The following is a 19,682-nucleotide window of genomic DNA, read 5'->3' on the forward strand; positions in this document are numbered from 1 at the left end:
GGGTTGTCTTATGAGGAAAGGTTGAGCCTGTACACATTGGAGTTTAGAATGAGAGGTGATCTTATTGAAACATATAAGATTCTGAGTAGGCTCAACAGGGTAGATGCAGAGAGGATGTTTCCCCTCTTGGGGGAATCTAGAACTAGGGGCATAGTTTCAGAGTAAGGGGCAGCCCTTTTAAGATAGATGAGGAGGAATTTCTTCTCTCAGAGGGTTAAAAACATAGAAACATAGAAAATAGGTGCAGGAGCAGGCCATTCAGCCCTTCTAGCCTGCACCGCCATTCAATGAGTTCATGGCTGAACATGAAACTTCAGTACCCCCTTCCTGCTTTCTCGCCATACCCCTTGATCCCCCGAGTAGTAAGGACTTCATCTAACTCCCTTTTGAATATATTTAGTGAATTGGCCCCAACCACTCTCTGTGGCAGAGAATTCCACAGGTTCACCACTCTCTGGGTGAAGAAGTTTCTCCTCATCTCGGTCCTAAATGGCTTACCCCTTATGCTTAGACTGTGACCCCTGGTTCTGGACTTCCCCAACATTGGGAACATTCTTCCTGCATCTAGCCTGTCTAAACCTGTCAGAATTTTAAACGTTTCTATGAGGTCCCCTCTCATTCTTCTGAACTCCAGTGAATACAAGCCCAGTTGATCCAGTCTTTCTTGATAGGTCAGTCCCACCATCCCGGGAATCAGTCTGGTGAATCTTCGCTGCGCTCCCTCAATAGCAAGAATGTCCTTCCTCAAGTTAGGAGACCAAAATTGTACACAATACTCCAGGTGTGGAATTCTCTGCCCCAGAGAGCTGGGAAGGCTGGGTCATTGAATATATTTAAAGCGGAGATAGATAGATTCTTGAACTATAAGGGAGTCAAGGGTTATGGGGAGCGGGCAGGGAAGTGGAGCTGAGTCTAGGATCAGATCAGCCATGATGCTATTAAATGGTGGAGCGGTCTCGAGGGGCCAAATGGCCAACTCCTCCTCCTATTTCTGAAGTTCTTTATTTCTGTAATATAGGAGACTAATGTCCTGTTACCCACTGCTCCATTTTTGGACCTTTTCTCCTCTCCAGATTATCTCAGTTTTTATACATTTGGTTACTCTCACGGACAAGTCCCAGCTCCCCATACCTTCCAGAGTGCCTCTCCTAGCCTTGGGAAGGTGTTGGAATAATACCAGTGAGAGAAGCGATACTAAAAATAAATCAATGGGAGAAATAATTCGCTATTAGTTTGGTGTAAATTTGGTATAGAAGATCAGCCATAATCTTATTGAATGGCAGAGCAGGCTCAAGGGGCCGAATGGTCAAATCCTGCTTCTATTTCTCATGTTCTAATTTTTATGCATCTAATGTCCCTACCTGTATCAGAAAGGCATTTCCAGGAACCTGCAAGCAGATTGCCCACACCCTCAGTCAGTCAGGGACAGTGCGGAAAGAAGAGAAAAATTACAATCACACTGGAAAAATTTAAACTTTTTTCCTTCCCCAGCACGCATCAAAATAATCCGCTAGGAAAACAGATCGGGACGGATTTCGCAGTCGGAATAATGCCGATGCAGACAGTGCTCACCGTTACTTGCACGCAAATCGGACCGCAACTTCCGGCGAGCGCCCACATGCAGTTAAACGGGAAAATCCAGAAGTTGCTGACAGAGATGCGCTGCTCTTCCGCAAGCTGCGCAAAAATGGTATCTCGCTATCTGGCTCCTCGTTCAAGCGTATTGAATGGCATGAAGTTCCTGTACTGACATCGTAGATATGGACTAAACTCGCCATAGTCAGTTAGGGTTTGTCCATTCCAGCCTAAGTACCCTTTTAACAGGGTGATAAGTCGTAATTACTGCCAAACAGCCTCTCTGGCCCTGAAAACTAACTTTTACAAGTGTGGAGTCTCATTCCTTCAGATTTTAATTATTATTGGAGACTTTCACTTTTACTTTCTGTCTCTTTTCTCTCTCTCTTAACCCACTCTTTCCCTCTCTCTTAACCCACTCTTTCCCTCTCTCTATTTCCCTTTCTGTGCCTGATTTGACCTTGAATTCACTATTCGAACTGACACTTCCTGATTCAGACTCTGCGCTGCTCATTAACAACTGATTGGTTAAGGAGATACATAGCTGCTTGCCTTGTTCACACAGGTCCCCAATTGCCTGCAGAGGGCGCTGCGCTTTTTGGAGGGTTAGCTGACAGCAACTTTCCATGCAAAAGCCCACAATCGATGGGCCAGTGCCTGTCTAATTCCGCTCAGGGCAAAATCTGGCCCAGTAACAACATACAGGTCCTCCAAAGACTCAAATATCTGCAGTTCAGAAATAAAGTTCTACCTTGAGAAACAGTTAGATGCAGCATGAATGCTCGGTCGTGTCACAATCAGAGAGCTCACCTGAGGGACGAGACTGACATGAATATTGCAGAAGTTCTCTCTTTTGGCTTTAAACTGGAACTGCCGGAATGCTTCAATGAAAGGCATGCTTTCAATATCGCCCACAGTACCACCCAGCTACATACGGAGAAGATAAGAGTTAGTAGAATCACATAATTAGAAATCAAGAGACACCACATTTTGACCAGAACCGCCACTGCTGTTATTTTGTTTGTTTGCAAGCTTTCCATCTGCAAGACTGCCTCGTTATCTCCAAACCCCATTCTCTAACCAACAGGACCTATTCCTGGGCCTCTGTCAATCCCACCCTGGGAAGAGCAGATAAGGAAGAGCAGCCTTCTGAAAGAGCTCGGACTTATTTTCTCTCACTATGCGGAAAAGTGCCTCGGGTGTGAGGTATGAGTGTAAATGATAGACCGAGCACCCGCCTGTACTCAGAAACGGGGCTCAAGCACTTCTCGGCAATTGGGGGAGTGGGTGGGGGGAGGGGGGGAATGGGGGAGAAAGAGAAAATCAGCTAGCGTTCCTGCTCCTGGTTGTTATCCAGCCATCCCTGCTGAGTACTGAGCATCCAAGGACTTTGGGTGGGAACAGAATTGAACAATGGCAGTGATCCCTTCCAGTCGCACTGCTTGCCAACAAACACTGTCTGGAATCGCAAAGAACTTCCACTGGAATGAGGCACCACGCGAACATGTCAGTGTCTACCGTGAGGTGGGAAGGAAAATAAAGGAGAAAATGGTGGGCTGAAAAATTACAATTCAAATTACTTAAGTTATCTTTACACACACTTTGCAATAATTTCAAGCTCGACTGTTCAAAGCCAACTTCACAATTACCTATCCCCTTTGCTCAGTTGGAGGCACTCGTGCCTGGAGTCAGAAGGTTGTTGAATCAAGTCCCACTCCAGCACAAGGTTTAGGCAACACTTTGGTGCAATACTGAGCGAGTGCTGCATTGATGGAGGGCCCGTCATTTGGAGGAGCTACAGGATGTGTGTCTGGAGCATCCTCGATCTTAAAATCACTCCAACGTAGCCGTGCCTTCAGCTGCCGAGGTCCGAAACTCTGGAACTCCCTCCCTAAACCTCTCTGCGTCTCTACCTCTCTTTCCTCCTTTAAGGCGCTCCTTAAAATCTATGTCTTTGACTATCACCCATTCCTACTATCTCCTTACATGGCTCGGTGCCAAAATTTGTTTGATAATGCTCCTGTGAAACACCCTGGGGCGTTTCAAAACACTTGGATTTTTATAACGCTTTTCACGACTATCGGACTTCCCAAAGCGCTTTACAGCCAATGAAGTACTTCTGGAGTGTAGTCACTGTTGTAATGTGGGAAACGCGGCAGCCAATTTGTGCACAGCAAGCTCCCACACACAGCAATGTGATAATGACCGGATAATCTGTTTTTTTGTTATGTTGGAGGGATAAATATTGGCCTCAGGACACTGGGGATAACTCTTCTGCTCTTCTTCGAAATAGTGCCATGGGATCTTTTATGTCCACTTGTGAGGGCAGACGGGGCCTCGGTTTAATGTATCATCTGAAAGACGGCACCTCCGACAGTGCAGCGCTCCCTCAGCACTGCACTGGGAGAGTGTCAGCCTAGATTTTTGTGCTCAAGTCTCTGGAGTGGGACTTGAACCCACAACCTTCTGACTCAGAGGCGAGGGTGCTGCCCACTGAGCCATGGCTGACACTGTAGGTTAAAAGTTTACATCGTTAAAGGCGCTGTATAAATACAAGTTGCTGTTGGATGCAGACGATACCACGGCACTATTCAAGAGCAGGGAATTCTCCTGAAGTCATGGCCACAAAAAAAAATTAACTGCTCAGTCTGCAGGGCTATGCTGTATGCAAATAGCCTGGACAAAAGTAAACCGACTGGTCACAATGCATTGGGAATGTCCCGAGTCCTGTGCTCGCTGACCTACATTAGCTCCCGGTTAAGCAACGCCTCGATTTCAAAATTCTCATCCGTGTTTTCAAATCTCTCCATGGCCCTCGCCCCTCCCTATCTCTGTAATCCCCTCCAGCCCCACAATCCCCACCCCACCCGAGATCTCTGCGCTCCTCTAATTCTGCTCCCTTGAGATCTCTGATTATAATCGCTCAGCCATTGGTGGCCGTGCCTTCTGTTGCCTGGGCCCCAAGCTCTGGAACTCCCTGCCTAAACCTCTCCGCCTCGCTTACCTCTCTCCTCCTTCAAGACGCTCCTAAAAACCTACCTCTTTGACCAAGCTTTTGGTCACCTGCCCTAATTTCTACATATGCGGCTCGGTGTCAAAATGTTTTTATCTCAGAACACTCCTGCGAAGCACCTTGGGACGTCTCACTACTTTAAAAGGCGCTATATAAATACAAGTTGTTGTAAACAAGACAGAAAGTTTGAACTTTCTTACCTCAATAACACACACTTCAGGCTCCACCCCATCAGAGTCAACCGGAATCCGGGCCTGCCGCACCACCCATTCCTGAATGGCATCCGTGATGTGTGGGACAACTACAAGACGACGACAAACGCAAACATTAGTCACACAACCAGCTGCAAAAATACAGCGAATCAGTTACCGCTCTCCTCGCTGAACGACACGCGCCACTTTGCAACGGGGACGTCTACTCAACAAAAGTTTCAAAAAGGCAAGAAAATACATCTCATCAGAAAACTAAATGGCAGCCAGCGAGACAATTACGGAGCGAGCTTTCGAGCTGACCCGACACCCCAATCTACCAACTACACTTGTCAAAAGCACTTGCGCTTAAAAACACTCAAAAAGTAGCAGAAACGCTGCATGCGGGGGAGGAGGAGGAAAGAGCTGCAAGAGAAGGAACGAGAGATGTTGGCCGAATCAAGAGAGATTACAGAAAAGTAGCAGCACCTCAAAATTCATTCTAGATGGATAGTCTAGACTCAGTTGAGCTTCCGGCCACATATCCGCAGCATAACTAAGACCGTCTACTTCCACCTCCGTAACATCACCCGTCTCCGTCCCTGCCTCAGCTCATCCGCTGCTGAAACCCTCATCCATGCCTTTGTTACCTCCAGACTTGACTATTCCAACGCACTCCTGGCCGGCCTTCCACATTCTACCCTACGTAAACTAGAGGTGATCCAAAATTCAGCTGCCCCGTGTCCTAACTCACACCAAGTCTCACTCACCCATCACCCCGTGCTCGCTGACCTACATTGGCTCCTGGTTAAGCAACGCCTCGATTTCAAAATTCTCATCCTTATTTTCAAATCCCTCCATCTCCCCCCCCATCTCTGTGCTCCTCTAATTTTAGCCTCCTGAGCATCCCTGATTATAATCGCTCCACCATCGGTGGCCGTGTCTTCTGTTGCCTGGGCCCCAAGTTCTGGAACTCCCTCCCTTAAAGGAGGGTAGAGGCGGCGAGGTTAAGATGCTTCTTAAAACCTACCTCCATGACCAATCTGCCCTAATATCTCCTTATGCGGCTCGGTGTCAAATTTTGTTTGATAATCGCTCCTATGAAGTGCCCTAGTATGTTTTACTATGTTAATGGGGCTGTATAATTACAAGGTGCGCTCGTTATGGGAGGCAAAGGTCTTTGCTAGTTGTGAAGTAAAAGGAGCTCAGAGCAGCCTCAGCCCAAGTTCTATTGAAGGCAAAATTGCCCAGCATCCAACTCAAGTTGGCAACCTCACTCAGAGGGGCCTGAAGGATGTCAGACGTGTGAAAATGAAAGTGACACAGTGATGGAATCAATTATTAAGGATGTCATAGCAGCGCATTTGGAAAGAGGTAATATGATAGGTCCAAGTCAGCATGGATTTGTGAAAGGGAAATCATGCTTGACAAATCTTCTGGAATTTTTTGAGGATGTTTCCAGTAGAGTGGACAAGGGAGAACCAGTCGATGTGGTATATTTGGACTTTCAGAAGGCTTTCGACAAGGTCCCACACAAGAGATTAATGTGCAAAGTTAAAGCACATGGGATTGGGGGTAGTGTGCTGACATGGATTGAGAACTGGTTGTCAGACAGGAAGCAAAGAGTAGGAGTAAATGGGGACTTTTCAGAATGGCAGGCAGTGACTAGTGGGGTACCGCAAGGTTCTGTGCTGGGGCCCCAGCTGTTTACACTGTACATTAATGATTTAGACGAGGGGATTAAATGTAGTATCTCCAAATTTGCGGATGACACTAAGTTGGGTGGCAGTGTGAGCTGCAAGGAGGATTCTATGAGGCTGCAGAGCAACTTGGATAGGTTAGGTGAGTGGGCAAATGCATGGCAGATGAAGTATAATGTGGATAAATGTGGATAATTGGTGGTAAAAACAGAGAGACAGACTATTATCTGAATGGTGACAGATTAGGAAAAGGGCAGGTGCAAAGAGACCTGGGTGTCATGGTACATCAGTCATTGAAGGTTGGCATGCAGGTACAGCAGGCGGTTAAGAAAGCAAATGGCATGTTGGCCTTCATAGCGAGGGGATTTGAGTACAGGGGCAGGGAGGTGTTGCTACAGTTGTACAGGGCCTTGGTGAGGCCACACCTGGAGTATTGTGTACAGTTTTGGTCTCCTAACCTGAGGAAGGACATTCTTGCTATTGAGGGAGTGCAGCGAAGGTTCACCAGACTGATTCCCGGGATGGCGGGACTGACCTATCAAGAAAGACTGGATCAACTGGAGTTACTGGAGTTCAGAAGAATGAGAGGGGACCTCATAGAAACGTTTAAAATTCTGATGGGGTTAGATAGGTTAGATGCAGGAAGAATGTTCCCAATGTTGGGGAAGTCCAGAACCAGGGGACACAGTCTAAGGATAAGGGGGAAGCCATTTAGGACCGAGATGAGGAGGAATTTCTTCACCCAGAGAGTGGTGAACCTGTGGAATTCTCTACCACAGAAAGTTGTTGAGGCCAATTCACTAAATATATTCAAAAAGGAGTTAGATGAAGTCCTTACTACTAGGGGAATCAAGGGGTATGGTGAGAAAGCAGGAAGTGGGTACTGAAGTTGCATGTTCAGCCATGAACTCATTGAATGGCGGTGCAGGCTAGAAGGGCCGAATGACCTACTCCTGCACCTATTTTCTATGTTTCTATGTTTCTATGACGCATTAAGATTTAGGAACAGTGAGCTGACAGAAAGTGAAGAATTCGATAAAACAACTGTGGAAGAACCCTTTATATACTTGCCAATATTTGAAAGCCACTCACCCTGTACGGTTTTGCCCAAGTAATCGCCCTTTCTTTCCTTATTAATCACCGACTGGTAGATCTTCCCTGTGGTAATGTTGTTGTCTCTTGTTAAACGGATGTCGAGAAACCGCTCATAGTTTCCCAGATCCAAGTCTACTTCTCCACCGTCATCCAGCACGAACACCTCGCCTGCACAACCAAAGGGACATTACTGTACTGCTCACACAGGCCATTGCAAATTATAAAGCTCAACCCTTTATAAACCCTACTGTGTCAGCTGTGAAGCAGTGGGCAGCACACTTGCCTCCGAGTCAGAAGGTTGTGGGTGGACTTGAGCACACAAATCTAGGCCGACACTCCAGTGCAGTGCTGAGGGAGTTCTGCACTGTCGGGGGTGCCGTCTTTCGGATGAGACGTTAAACGTCTGCTCTCTCAGGTGGATGCAAAAGATCCCCTGGCACTATTTCAAAGAAGAGCAGGGGAGTTATCCCCGGTGTCCTGGGGCCAATATTTTATCCCTCGATTAACATCACGAAAACAGATTATCTGGCCATTATCACATTGCTGTGTGTGGGAGCTTGCTGTGCGCAAGTTAGATGCCGCGTTTCCCACATTACAACAGTGACTACACTCCAAAAGTACTTAATTGGCTGTAAAGCGCTTTGAGGGGTCCGGTGGTCGTGAATGTCACTATATAAATTCAAGTCTTTCTTTTTCTGTTACTTGTAGGAATACTATATTGCTTTGATACGCTAGAGAAGTCGCTGCAAGACCAGGTTTGTAAGGGAAAGAAAACAATTGCATTGCATATCTTTTTAAAAAGTTGCTAAACAAGTTAAGTTATAGAAAGGTTACATTCGGCCCATCGGGCCCGTGCCGGCTCTCTGCAGGAGCACTTCAGCCAGTCCCACTCCCCCGCTCTTTCCCCGTAGCCCTGCAAAGTATTTTCCTTCAGGTACTTATCCAACTCCCTTTTGAAAGCCACGATTGAGTCTGCCTCCACCACCCTCTCAGGCAGCGCATTCCAGATCCTAACCACTCGCTGCGTAAAAAAGGTTTTTCCTCATGTCGCCTTTGGTTCTTCTGCCAATCGCCTTAAATCTGTGTCCTTTGGTTCTCGACCCTTCCACCAATGGGAACAGTTTCTCTCAATCTACTCTGTCCAGGCCCCTCATGATTTTGAACACCTCGATCAAATCTCCTCTCAACCTTCTCTGCTCCAATGAGAACAACCCCAGCTTCTCCAGTCTATCCACGTAACTGAAGTCCCTCAGCCTTGGGTAAATATTGGCCAGGATAACTTCCTTGCCCATCTTCGAAATAGTGCTATGGGATCTTTGACATCCACCTGAGAGAGCAGATGAGGCCTCGGTTTAACGTCCCATCCGAAAGACGGCACCTCCGACAGTGCGGCACTCCCTCAGCACTGCACTGGGACTGTCAACCTAGATTTTTCTACTCACATCTCTGGAGTGGGACTTGAACCCACAACCCTCTGACGGAGACGAGAGTGTTAACCAATGAGACATGACCTTGTCTCTAATACAAAAGCAAAATATTGCGGGTGCTGGAATCTGGAATAAAAACAGAAAATGCTGGAAATCTCAGCGGGTCAGGCAGCACCTGTGGAGAGAAAGCAGTTAACCCTGACCTGCTGAGATTTCCAGCATTTTCTGTTTTTATGACATTGTCTCTCAAGCCTTTATTCTGTCTTTATTTAGATGTGGAGAGGCTGTTTTCCCTCATGAGAAAATCTAGAATTAGAGGGCATAGTCTCAGAATTTAAAACGGAAATGAGGAGGAATTTTTTTCTCTCAGAGGGCCGTGAATCTTTGGAATTCTCTGCCCCGGTGAGTGTGGAGGCTGGGCCATTGAATATATTTAAGGTGGAGAGGGCTATGGGGAGCGGGCAGGGAAGTGGAGTTGAGGTCAAGATTAGATCAGCCATGGTCTTATTGAATGGCGGAGCAGGCTCGAGAGGCCGTATGGCCAACTCCTGTTCCTATTTCTGATGCCTCTATTCTGGGATACTGTGCCTACGCCAGCTGGCAGGGTCATGATCCTCCATTCCCCATCTACACTGTTGGTGCACAGCTGATCCCTACAACATCCGCATCACCACACCAGTACGCAACAGGTCATTGATTACATCATCATTGTTATAGATCCTTGCGTTTCATTCTTGTAAAGCAGTTGCATCTTACAAGGTAGTGTACAAACTACTTTAAATTATTCAATGTTTTTTTTAAATGTACTTATTATGTGGGATGTGGGCGTCGCTGGCCAGGCTGGCGTTTATTGCCCATCCCTAATTGCCCCTTGAGAAGGTGGTGGTGAGCCGCCTTCTTGAACCGCTGCAGTCCGTGTGGTGAAGGTGCTCCCACAGAGCTGACTTTATCGCAGTGGTTTGATACAACTGAGTGTCTCGCTGGGCCATTCCAGAGAGGCAGTGAAGATTCAACCACACTGCTGTGGGTCTGGAGTCACATATAGGCCAGACCGGGTAAAGACGGCAGATTTCCTTCCCTAAAGGACATGAGTGAACCGGTTGGGTTTTTAACGGCAATCCGGTAGTTTCATGGTCACCATTACAGATAATAGATTTATTTAATTAACTGAAGTTAAATTCCCCAGCTGCCGTGGTGGGATTTGAACTCGATTCTCCGGATCATTAGTCCAGACCGCTGGATTACTAGCCCAGTAACATAACCACTGCACTACCATTCCCACTATGGTTTATAAAGGCCATATCCCAATCCCCTGGCCTGCTCGGTGTAACTGGTGTAACATTGCTTACTGCGTCGCTCTTCCACAAATAAAGTTAGAGTCGCCGCTGTACCTACTGCCTCCAAAGTTTCAAAACTCAAGCTGGGTTTTGTTAAATGAGAATACATTTTCATCAATGCGTCCACGGTATTGACAAGAGTCAAATTATCCAGATATTTCATGGATTCAGTGGCGACACATTGCATGCAACAAGGTACTGTTACAGAAATACAGCACTGCACTGTCATACTGATCGGATCTCTTTCCTTGAGCTCATAATTCATCACTAGGAACATCATTGTTGTAGTTTTAAGAACATAAAAAATAGGAGCAGGAGTCGGCCGTGTGGCCCCTCGAGCCTGCTCCGCCATTCAATAAGATCACGGCTGATCTTCGACCTCAACTCCACTTTCCTATCCGATTTCCATATCCCTTGATTCCCCTTGAGTTCAAAAATCTATCGATCTCTGTCTTGAATATACTCAACGACTGAGCCTCCACAGCCCTCTGGGGCAGAGAATTACAAACATTCACCCACCCTCTGAATGAAGAAATTCCTCCTCATCTCAGTCCTAAATGGCCGACCCCTTATCCTGAGACTGTGACCCCTGGTTCTAGACTCCCCAGCCCGGGGGAAACAACCTCTCAGCATCTACCCTGTCAATCCCCCTCACAATCTTGTAGGTTTCAATGAGATCACCTCTCATTCTTCTAAACTCCAGAGTATCGGCCCAATCCATAGGACTGCCTTCTCATCCCACGGATCAGTCCAGTAAACCCGACTACTCGACATAGAGATGGTGCACTGCGAACTACTCTAGCGCAGGTCACAGGAGGAAGTTTCAAGACGGTTAACACAAAGTCACCTTGCAAAGTAATGTAGCTTTCTACACATCATACGGTGCTATCCTCCAGCCCAAAAATATAACACACTACCCCATGTGAAATATTTGATGCTAAAAAGTCTCAATCATTAATTATCTGGGTCTGGAACTCACTGCCTGAAAGGGTGGTAGAGGCAGAAACCCTCACCACATTTAAAAAGTATTTGGATGTGCAAGTGAAGTGCCGTAACCTACAGGGCTACGGACCGAGAGCTGGAAAGTGGGATTAGGATGGATAGCTCTTTGTCGGCTGGAGCGGACACGATGGGCCGAAATTTCTATGATTCTATGATTATTTACCAGGAAGGCCAATGGAATCTTGGCCTTTATTGCCAAGGGGATGGAGTATAAAAGCAGGGAAGTCTTGTTACAGTCATACAGGGTATTGGTGAGGCCACACCTGGAATACTGTGTGCAGTTTTGGTTTCCATATTTACGAAAGGTTATACTTGCTTTGGAGGCTGTTTAGAGAAGGTTCACTCGGTTGATTCCAGGGATGAGGGGGTTGACTTATGAGGAAAGGTTGAGTAGGTTGGGCCTCTGCTCATTGGAGTTCAGAAGAATGAGAGGTGATCTTATCGAAACATAAGATTATGAGGGGTCTTGACAAGGTGGATGCAAAGAGGATGTTTCCACTAATAGGGAAGACTAGAACTAGGGGGCATAATCTAAGAATAAGGGGCCGCCTATTTAAAACTGAGATGAGATGGAATTTCTTGTCTCAGAGGGTTGTGGATCTGTGGAATTCGCTGCCTCAGAGAGCTGTGGAAGCTGGGTCATTGAATAAATTTAAGACAGAATTAGACAATTTCTTAACTGATCAGGGAATAAGGGGTTATGGAGAGCGGGCTGGGAAGTGGACCCGAGTCCATGATCGGATCAGCCATGATCGTATTAAATGGCAGAGCAGGCTCGAGGGGCCGTATGGCCTACTCCTGTTCCTATTTCTTATGTTCCTTTGCTAGAAAACACCTGCAAATGAATGGCTCCCCTGAACAGAAACATAGAAAATAGATACAGGAGTAGGCCATTCGGCCCTTCGAGCCTGCACCAACATTTGATAAGATCATGGCTGATCATTCCTTCAGTACCCCTTTCCTGCTTTCTCTCCATACCCCTTGATCCCTTTAGCCGTAAGGGCCATATCTAACTCCCTCTTGAATATATCCAATGAACTGGCATCAACAACTCTCTGCGGTAGGGAATTCCACAGGTTAACAACTCTGAGTGAAGAAATTTCTCCTCATCTCAGTCCTAAATGGCTACCCCTTATCCTTAGACTATGTCCTCTGGTCCTGGACTTCCCCAACATCGGGAACATTCTTCCTGCCTCTAACTTGTCCAGTCCCGTCAGAATCTTATATGTTTCTATGAGATCCCCTCTCATCCTTCTAAACTCCAGTGAATAAAGGCCCAGTTGATCCAGAGGTTTAAAAGATTTGCATTTATATAGCGCCTTTCACAACCTCGGAAGGTCCCACAGTGCTTTCAGCCAATGAAGTACATTTGAAGTGTCAGCCCCGATGTGACGTAGCCTAATGAATGCAATTAGTTGTTACCTTGTTTTACCAAATGAATAACTTTCAACTGTCATACAATTGAGAGATTTGCCACAATTAAAATTCACTGTCGTACAGGATAAATGTTTATCTGTTCTAACCCTTCCACCCACCACAGGGAGACTACAGCACAGAATTCGGAGTGTAAGGGCTCAGACTGCGGACGGACATCCATCGGGGGGTGAAGAATTCTTTACCGTGTTCATATGGAGAGAAGGTCCCAGCGTCAATATTGATGTATGGGTCGATTTTGATTGCGGTGACATGCAGCCCACAAGACTTCAGGATGGTTCCAATACTGCTGGCAATAATTCCCTTTCCAATCCCCGAGATCACCCCACCAGTCACCAAAATGTACTTCATTTGTGCTACGAGTCCTAGTCAGCACGGGGAAAAAAAACCCACAAAATGAGCTGTCAATTCTTAACAAGATCTAACACACGACAAAAAAATAGCAGTAAGATATTCTAATATTGTATCTTTCACACCATGTGCTTATATTATAGAAAGACTTGCATTTATATAGCGCCTTTCACAACCTTAGGACGTCCCAATGCGCTTTACAGTCAATTAAGTACTTTTTGGAGTGTAGTCACTGTTGTAATGTAGGAAACACGGCAGCCAATTTGTGCACAGCAAGCTCCCACAAACTGCAACGTGATAATGACCAAGATAATGTTTTTTTTTAAGTGATGTTGGTTTAGGGATAAATATTGGCCCCAGGACACCGGGGATAGGTCCTCTGCTCTTCTTCGAAATAGTGGCCACGGGATCTTTTGCGTCCACTTGAAAGAGCAGACGGGGCTTCAGTTTAACGTCTGATCCGCAAGACAGCACCTCTGACACCACAGCGCTCCCTCAGCACTGCACTGTCAGTCTGGATTTATCAGCTCAGGTTCCTGGAGTGGGACTTGAACCCACAACCTTCTGACTCAGAGGTGAGGGTGCTGCCCACTGAGCCACAGCTGACAGAGAGAACAAAAGCCGCTGCAATGTGACTGTATCAAAATAGTTTTGGATGAGCATTTCCAAATTGAGCAGCCAGCTATGACCTTCACTCCGCTGCATACCCCACAGCTAGACCAGCACAACTTGGCGATTGACACAAGCTAACAGACCATTTGGTTGCTCGGGAACTGTGAAAAAGCATGATCTCAATGTGTTGTTGGAGCCCGGTTTTCTGCCATTATTGCCACTGGAAGTATTTTAATATACAGCACATAATCTAGACTGCCGCTCCATTGCAGTACTGAAGGAGTGCTGCACAGTCTTTCTGATAACACAAGAATTAGCAGGAGTCGGCCATTCGGCTCCTTGAGCCTGCTCCGCCATTCAATAAGATCATAGCTGATCTTCTACCTCAACTCCACTTTCCCAGCCGATCCCCAATCTCTGGATTCCCTGATGTGACGTTAAACCGAAGCCCCGTCTGCTCTCTCAGGTGGAAGCACAAGATCCCATGGCACTATTCAAAGAACAGCAGGGGAGTTATCCCTGGTGTCCTGGGGCCAATATTCTTTCTTCAACCAACATCGCTAAAGCAGATCACGTGGTCATTATCTGAGTGTTGGTTGTGGGAGCTTGCTGTGCGCAAATTGGCCGCCGTGTTTCCCACATTACAACAGTGACCACACTTCTCGAGCATTTCTCTTGCAGTGAAGCACGTTGAGATGTCTTGAAAAAAGGCGCGATATAAATGTACATTCTTTCTCTTATTTCCCAAATTCAATAGAAGGAAACGTGATACCTTGCTGATTAGAGTTAATCATGCCAGAAAAGTTTTATTTCTTAAAAAAAATAAAACATACGATACTCTTAAATTATTTCAAGAGTATATAATTCTGCATTAGGACAAAGCATTTCCAATTTTCTCTCCTGGAAAGACAATCTACAACAACAACTTGTATTTATATAGCTTCTTTAACGCAGTAAAACGTCCCAAGGCGCTTCACAGGAGCGTTATCAAACCTCGGGAGCCTATTATCAGCAAGGGCAGACATCGACGATGATGTCCAACACCGCCTCCAGTGCACCCTTCGGTCACCTGAGGAAAAGTGTGTTTGAAGACCAGGCCCTCAAAGCTGGCACCGAGCTTATGGTCTATAGTGATACCCACCCTCTTGTATGGCTCAGAGACGTGGACCATGTAGAGTAGACACTTCAAATCGCTGGAGAAATATCACCAACGATGTCTCCGCAATATCCTGCAAATCCCCTGGGAGGACAGACGCACCGACATCAGTGTTCTCGACCAGACCAACATCCCCAGCATCGAAGCACTGACCGCATTCGACCAGCTCCATTGGGCGGGCCACACTGTCCGCATGCCCCCGACACAAGACTCCCAAAGCAAGCGCTCTACTCGGAACTCCTACATGGCAAGCGAGCCCCAGGTGGGCAGAGGAAACGTTACAAGGACACCCTCAAAGCCTCCCTGATAAAGTGCAACATTTCCACCGACACCTGGGAGTCCCTGGCCAAAGACCGGCCTAAGTGGAGGAAGAGCATCCGGGAGGGCGCTGAGCACCTCGAGTCTCGTCGCCGAGAGCATGCAGAAATCAAGCGCAGGCAGCGGAAGGAGCGTGCGGCAAACCAGACTCCCCATCCACCCTTTCCTCCAACCACTGTCTGTCTCACCTGTGACAGAGACTGTAATTCCTGTATTGGACTGTTCCGTCACCTGAGAACTCACTTTTAGTGTGGAAGCAAGTCTTCCTCGATTTCGAGGGACTACCTATGGTGATCAAATGAAATCTGACACTGAGCCACACAAGTGGATATTAGCGCAAGTGACCAAAAGCTTGGTCAAAGAGGTAGGTTTTAAGAGGAGGAAAGAGGGAGAGGCAGAGAGATTTAGGGAGAGAATTCCACAGTTCAGGGCCTTGGCAACAGATTCACAGAACGGTTACAGCACAGAAGGCGGCCAGTTGGCCCGTCGAGCCCGTGCTGGCTCTCTGCAAGAGCACTTCAGCCAGTCCCAGTCCTCCCCCCCCTTCCCTTGCAAATTTTTCCTTCAGGTACTTATCCAACTCCCTTTTGAAAGCCGCGATTGAGTCTGCCTCCACCACCCTCTCAGGCAGCGCATTCCAGATCCTAACCACTCGCTGCGTAAAAAAGCCTTTCCTCATGTCGCCTTTGGTTCTTCTGCCAATCACCTTCAATCTGTGTCCTCTGGTTCTCGGCCCTTCTGTCAATGGGAACAGTTTCTATCTACCCGGTCATGATTTTGAACAGCTCGATCAAATTTCCTCTCAACTCTTTCGGGTGAGGCCAGACAGAATTGGAGGAGATTTCCAGGGGGGGGGGGGGGGGAGAGATTTGAAAGCAAGGATAAGAATTTTTAAATTGAGTATTGCCGCAGTAGACAACGTCAGGGGGAGTCTATCCTGTTCACGTGTATTCATCCTGCAGGGACTCGGTCCAGGAATAGAAATACTGATCAATTTGTAACAAACAATTGTAGTGACCTTACCATTGCCAGGAATACATCAACTAAGTCAGCACTTACCGGCAATCAGACCCGTGGCTCAAGAGACAGAAAGTTTACCTGAGTCACTGGGACGACAAAATCTGCCATCTTTGCTGCATTACTGCAGTATGAATCCCAGAAAAACAACCTGACAAGTTTCACATTTCTGGACAAACTTCAGGAACAGGCTAACCACCTTTTGGGGAGACTGGGAAAGTGCACAAACTCACCACAATACAAGAAAAGGCGGCAAAAATAAAAAGAAGATTTAAAAGTACGCTGATTAAAGACAGAGAAACACTCCCTGATTTAAGCAGACAATAAATCTGTTGCCATTTCTTTGCCGAGAGATCCATCACTTGAGCGGCGCTGATGGTTTGAGACACAATTACAAAGTCCATAATAAGGTCAGCCCGAGACCCTCCCCTCCGCGCAACTTAACCCGAGACTCTCTTCCCCCCCCCCCCAAATAAACCACACTCCCCAATAAACGCAGGAGACCCCCCAATAAACACAGGAGACCCACCCAATAAACGCAGGAGACCCCCCAATAAACGCAGGAGACCCCCCCAATAAACGCAGGAGACCTCCCCCAATAAACGCAGGAGACCCCCCCAATAAACGCAGGAGACCCCCCCAATAAACGCAGGAGACCCCCTCCCCAATAAACGCAGGAGACCCCCCCCAATAAACGCAGGAGACCCCCCCCCAATAAACGCAGGAGACCTCCCCCCAATAAATGCAGGAGACCCCCCCCAATAAACGCAGGAGACCCCCCCAATAAACGCAGGAGACCTCCCCCAATAAACGCAGGAGACCTCCCCCCAATAAACGCAGGAGACCTCCCCCAATAAACGCAGGAGACCTCCCCCAATAAACGCAGGAGACCTCCCCCAATAAACGCAGGAGACCCCCCCAATAAACGCAGGAGACCTCCCCCAATAAACGCAGGAGACCCCCCCAATAAACGCAGGAGACCCCCCCCAATAAACGCAGGAGACCCCCCCAATAAACACAGAAGACCCCCCCCCAATAAACACAGGAGACCCCCCCCAATAAACACAGAAGACCCCCCCCAATAAACACAGGAGACCCCCCCCCAATAAACACAGAAGACCCCCCCCCCAATAAACACAGGAGACCCCCCCCAATAAACACAGGAGACCCCCCCCCAATAAACACAGGAGACCACCCCCCAATAAACACAGGAGACCCCCCCCAATAAACACAGGAGACCCCCCCAATAAACACAGAAGACCCCCCCCCAATAAACACAGGAAACCCCCCCCCAATAAACACAGAAGACCCCCCCCCCAATAAACACAGGAGACCCCCCCCCCAATAAACACAGGAGACCCCCCCAATAAACACAGGAGACCCCCCCCCAATAAACACAGAAGACCCCCCCCCCAATAAACACAGGAGACCCCCCCCAATAAACACAGGAGACCCCCCCCCAATAAACACAGGAGACCCCCCCCCAATAAACACAGGAGACCCCCCCCAATAAACACAGGAGACCCCCCCCAATAAACACAGGAGACCCCCCCAATAAACACAGGAGACCCCCCCCCCCAATAAACACAGGAGACCCCCCCCCAATAAACACAGGAGACCCCCCCCAATAAACACAGGAGACCCCCCCCAATAAACACAGGAGACCCCCCCAATAAACACAGGAGACCCCCCCCAATAAACACAGGAGACCCCCCCCAATAAACACAGGAGACCCCCCCCAATAAACACAGGAGACCCCCCCAATAAACACAGGAGACCCCCCCCAATAAACACAGGAGACCCCCCCCAATAAACACAGGAGACCCCCCCCAATAAACACAGGAGACCCCCCCCCAATAAACACAGGAGACCCCCCCCAATAAACACAGGAGACCCCCCCCAATAAACACAGGAGACCCCCCCCAATAAACACAGGAGACCCCCCCCAATAAACACAGGAGACCCCCCCCAATAAACACAGGAGACCCCCCCCCAATAAACACAGGAGACCCCCCCCCACTTTACCTAAGGAGCAGCCAAATACACCGCAAATAAACCTGAGACCCCAAAATAGCCCCAGACCCCCCCCATGTTAACCCAGGAGCCCCCAATACCCAGACCCCCGGCTCCGGCCCTGTCCCTGTCCCTGAGCCGCTCCCGCTCTGCCCCGGCCCCGGCCCCGCTCTGAGCCTCCCCCGGCCGGCCGGGTGAAACCGCGGGCCCCGGCCCCGAGCCTCCCTCCTCTTCCTTCCCCCCCCCCCCGGGCCTCGGCCTCTCCCCCTCCCGGGCCCCGGCACTCACCGTCCCAAGCCCCGGGCCCCGAGCCTCGGCCTCTCCCCCTCCCGGGCCCCGGCACTCACCGCCCCAAGCCCCGCGCTGTGTGAGCGGAGGGAAGCGGCCCCGGTACACGCGGCACACCGAGCCCAGCCCGGCTCGCATCCGCTCCCGGCCCCGGCACCGGCCCGGCACACGTGGGCCCTGACTGGGCGGGGCTTCGGGGGCCACGTGCCTCAGACACACACACACACAGACAGAGACAGAGCTTCCCCACCCAGGGCACTCCAAACGGGCTGCTGGCTGTGTGTGTGTGTGCTGCACATCTCCCCCTGAGCTGCATGCATGTGTGCTGCACTTGTTCTCTGCTGCATGTGAGTGGCTGCTTCCCCCCCCCGCCCGATCTACCAAAGAAAACTCAAACTATGCAACATTTTCAATTGCTTAACACTCAATTACTACCAGAGCACAGAGGCTCCTACTGACTGCATTTGTGTTGCACTGTGCTGCATGCATGTGTGTGTTGCACATCTCTCGCTGTGCTGCGTGCATGTGTGTGTTGCACATCTCTCGCTGTGCTGCGTGCATGTGTGTGTTGCACATCTCTCGCTGTGCTGCGTGCATGTGTGTGTTGCACATCTCTCGCTGTGCTGCGTGCATGTGTGTGTTGCACTTTTCCTGCGTTGCATGCGTGTGAATGGCTGCTTCCCCCCCCCCCCCCAAACTAGCAAAGAAAACTCAAAATAGACAACATTTTCAATGACTTAATTTTCAATGACTTTGTTTTCAATTACATCCCGAGCACGGAGTCTCCTGCTAGTTGCACATGTGCTGCACATGTCTTCCTGTGTTGCATGCATTTGTGTGTGAGTGGCTGCGTTCCCTCCCGTCTGACAGGGAAATCTCAAAATACGCAACATTTTCGATTACTTAATTTTCAATTCGTTTTCAATTACATCCAGAGCAGGGATTCTCCTGCTGGCTGCACATGTGCTGCACTTCTCTTTCTGTGCTGCATGTGTGAGTGTGCTTTCTTCCAGCTAGTAGGAAAAACAAAATATGCATCATTTTCAATTACTTCATTTTCAGTGACTTCAGGTTGTTGGTTCAAGTCCCACTCCAGGGACTTGAGTACATAAATCTAGGCTGACACTCCAGTGCAGTGTTGAGGAAGCGATAAATT

General features: G+C 48.4%; 1 protein-coding gene across 4 annotated transcripts in view; it reads right to left on the reverse strand.

Moving 5' to 3' along the window:
* Positions 1 to 18,720, reverse strand: part of ctps1b (CTP synthase 1b) — a 62,875-nt gene extending 44,155 nt beyond the window's left edge. The window contains exons 1-6 of one of the 4 annotated variants that reach the window (XM_070898790.1): positions 18,586 to 18,720; positions 12,957 to 13,136; positions 7,569 to 7,739; positions 4,789 to 4,889; positions 2,386 to 2,502; positions 1,362 to 1,388 (exon numbers count right to left, since the gene is read on the reverse strand). In XM_070898790.1, coding sequence (XP_070754891.1) covers positions 1,362 to 1,388; positions 2,386 to 2,502; positions 4,789 to 4,889; positions 7,569 to 7,739; positions 12,957 to 13,136; positions 18,586 to 18,664 — 675 coding nt within the window. In that variant the 5' untranslated portion in view covers positions 18,665 to 18,720. Of the gene's footprint in view, positions 1 to 1,361; positions 1,389 to 2,385; positions 2,503 to 4,788; positions 4,890 to 7,568; positions 7,740 to 12,956; positions 13,137 to 18,526 lie in introns of all 4 variants that reach the window. The other 3 variants (XM_070898792.1, XM_070898793.1, XM_070898791.1) reach the window with 3 other exon arrangements.
* Between the last annotated feature and the right edge of the window lie 962 nt (positions 18,721 to 19,682).

The sequence above is a fragment of the Pristiophorus japonicus genome, chromosome 14 (assembly GCF_044704955.1).
Source record: "Pristiophorus japonicus isolate sPriJap1 chromosome 14, sPriJap1.hap1, whole genome shotgun sequence".
In the NCBI taxonomy this organism is placed as follows: Eukaryota; Metazoa; Chordata; class Chondrichthyes; family Pristiophoridae; genus Pristiophorus; species Pristiophorus japonicus.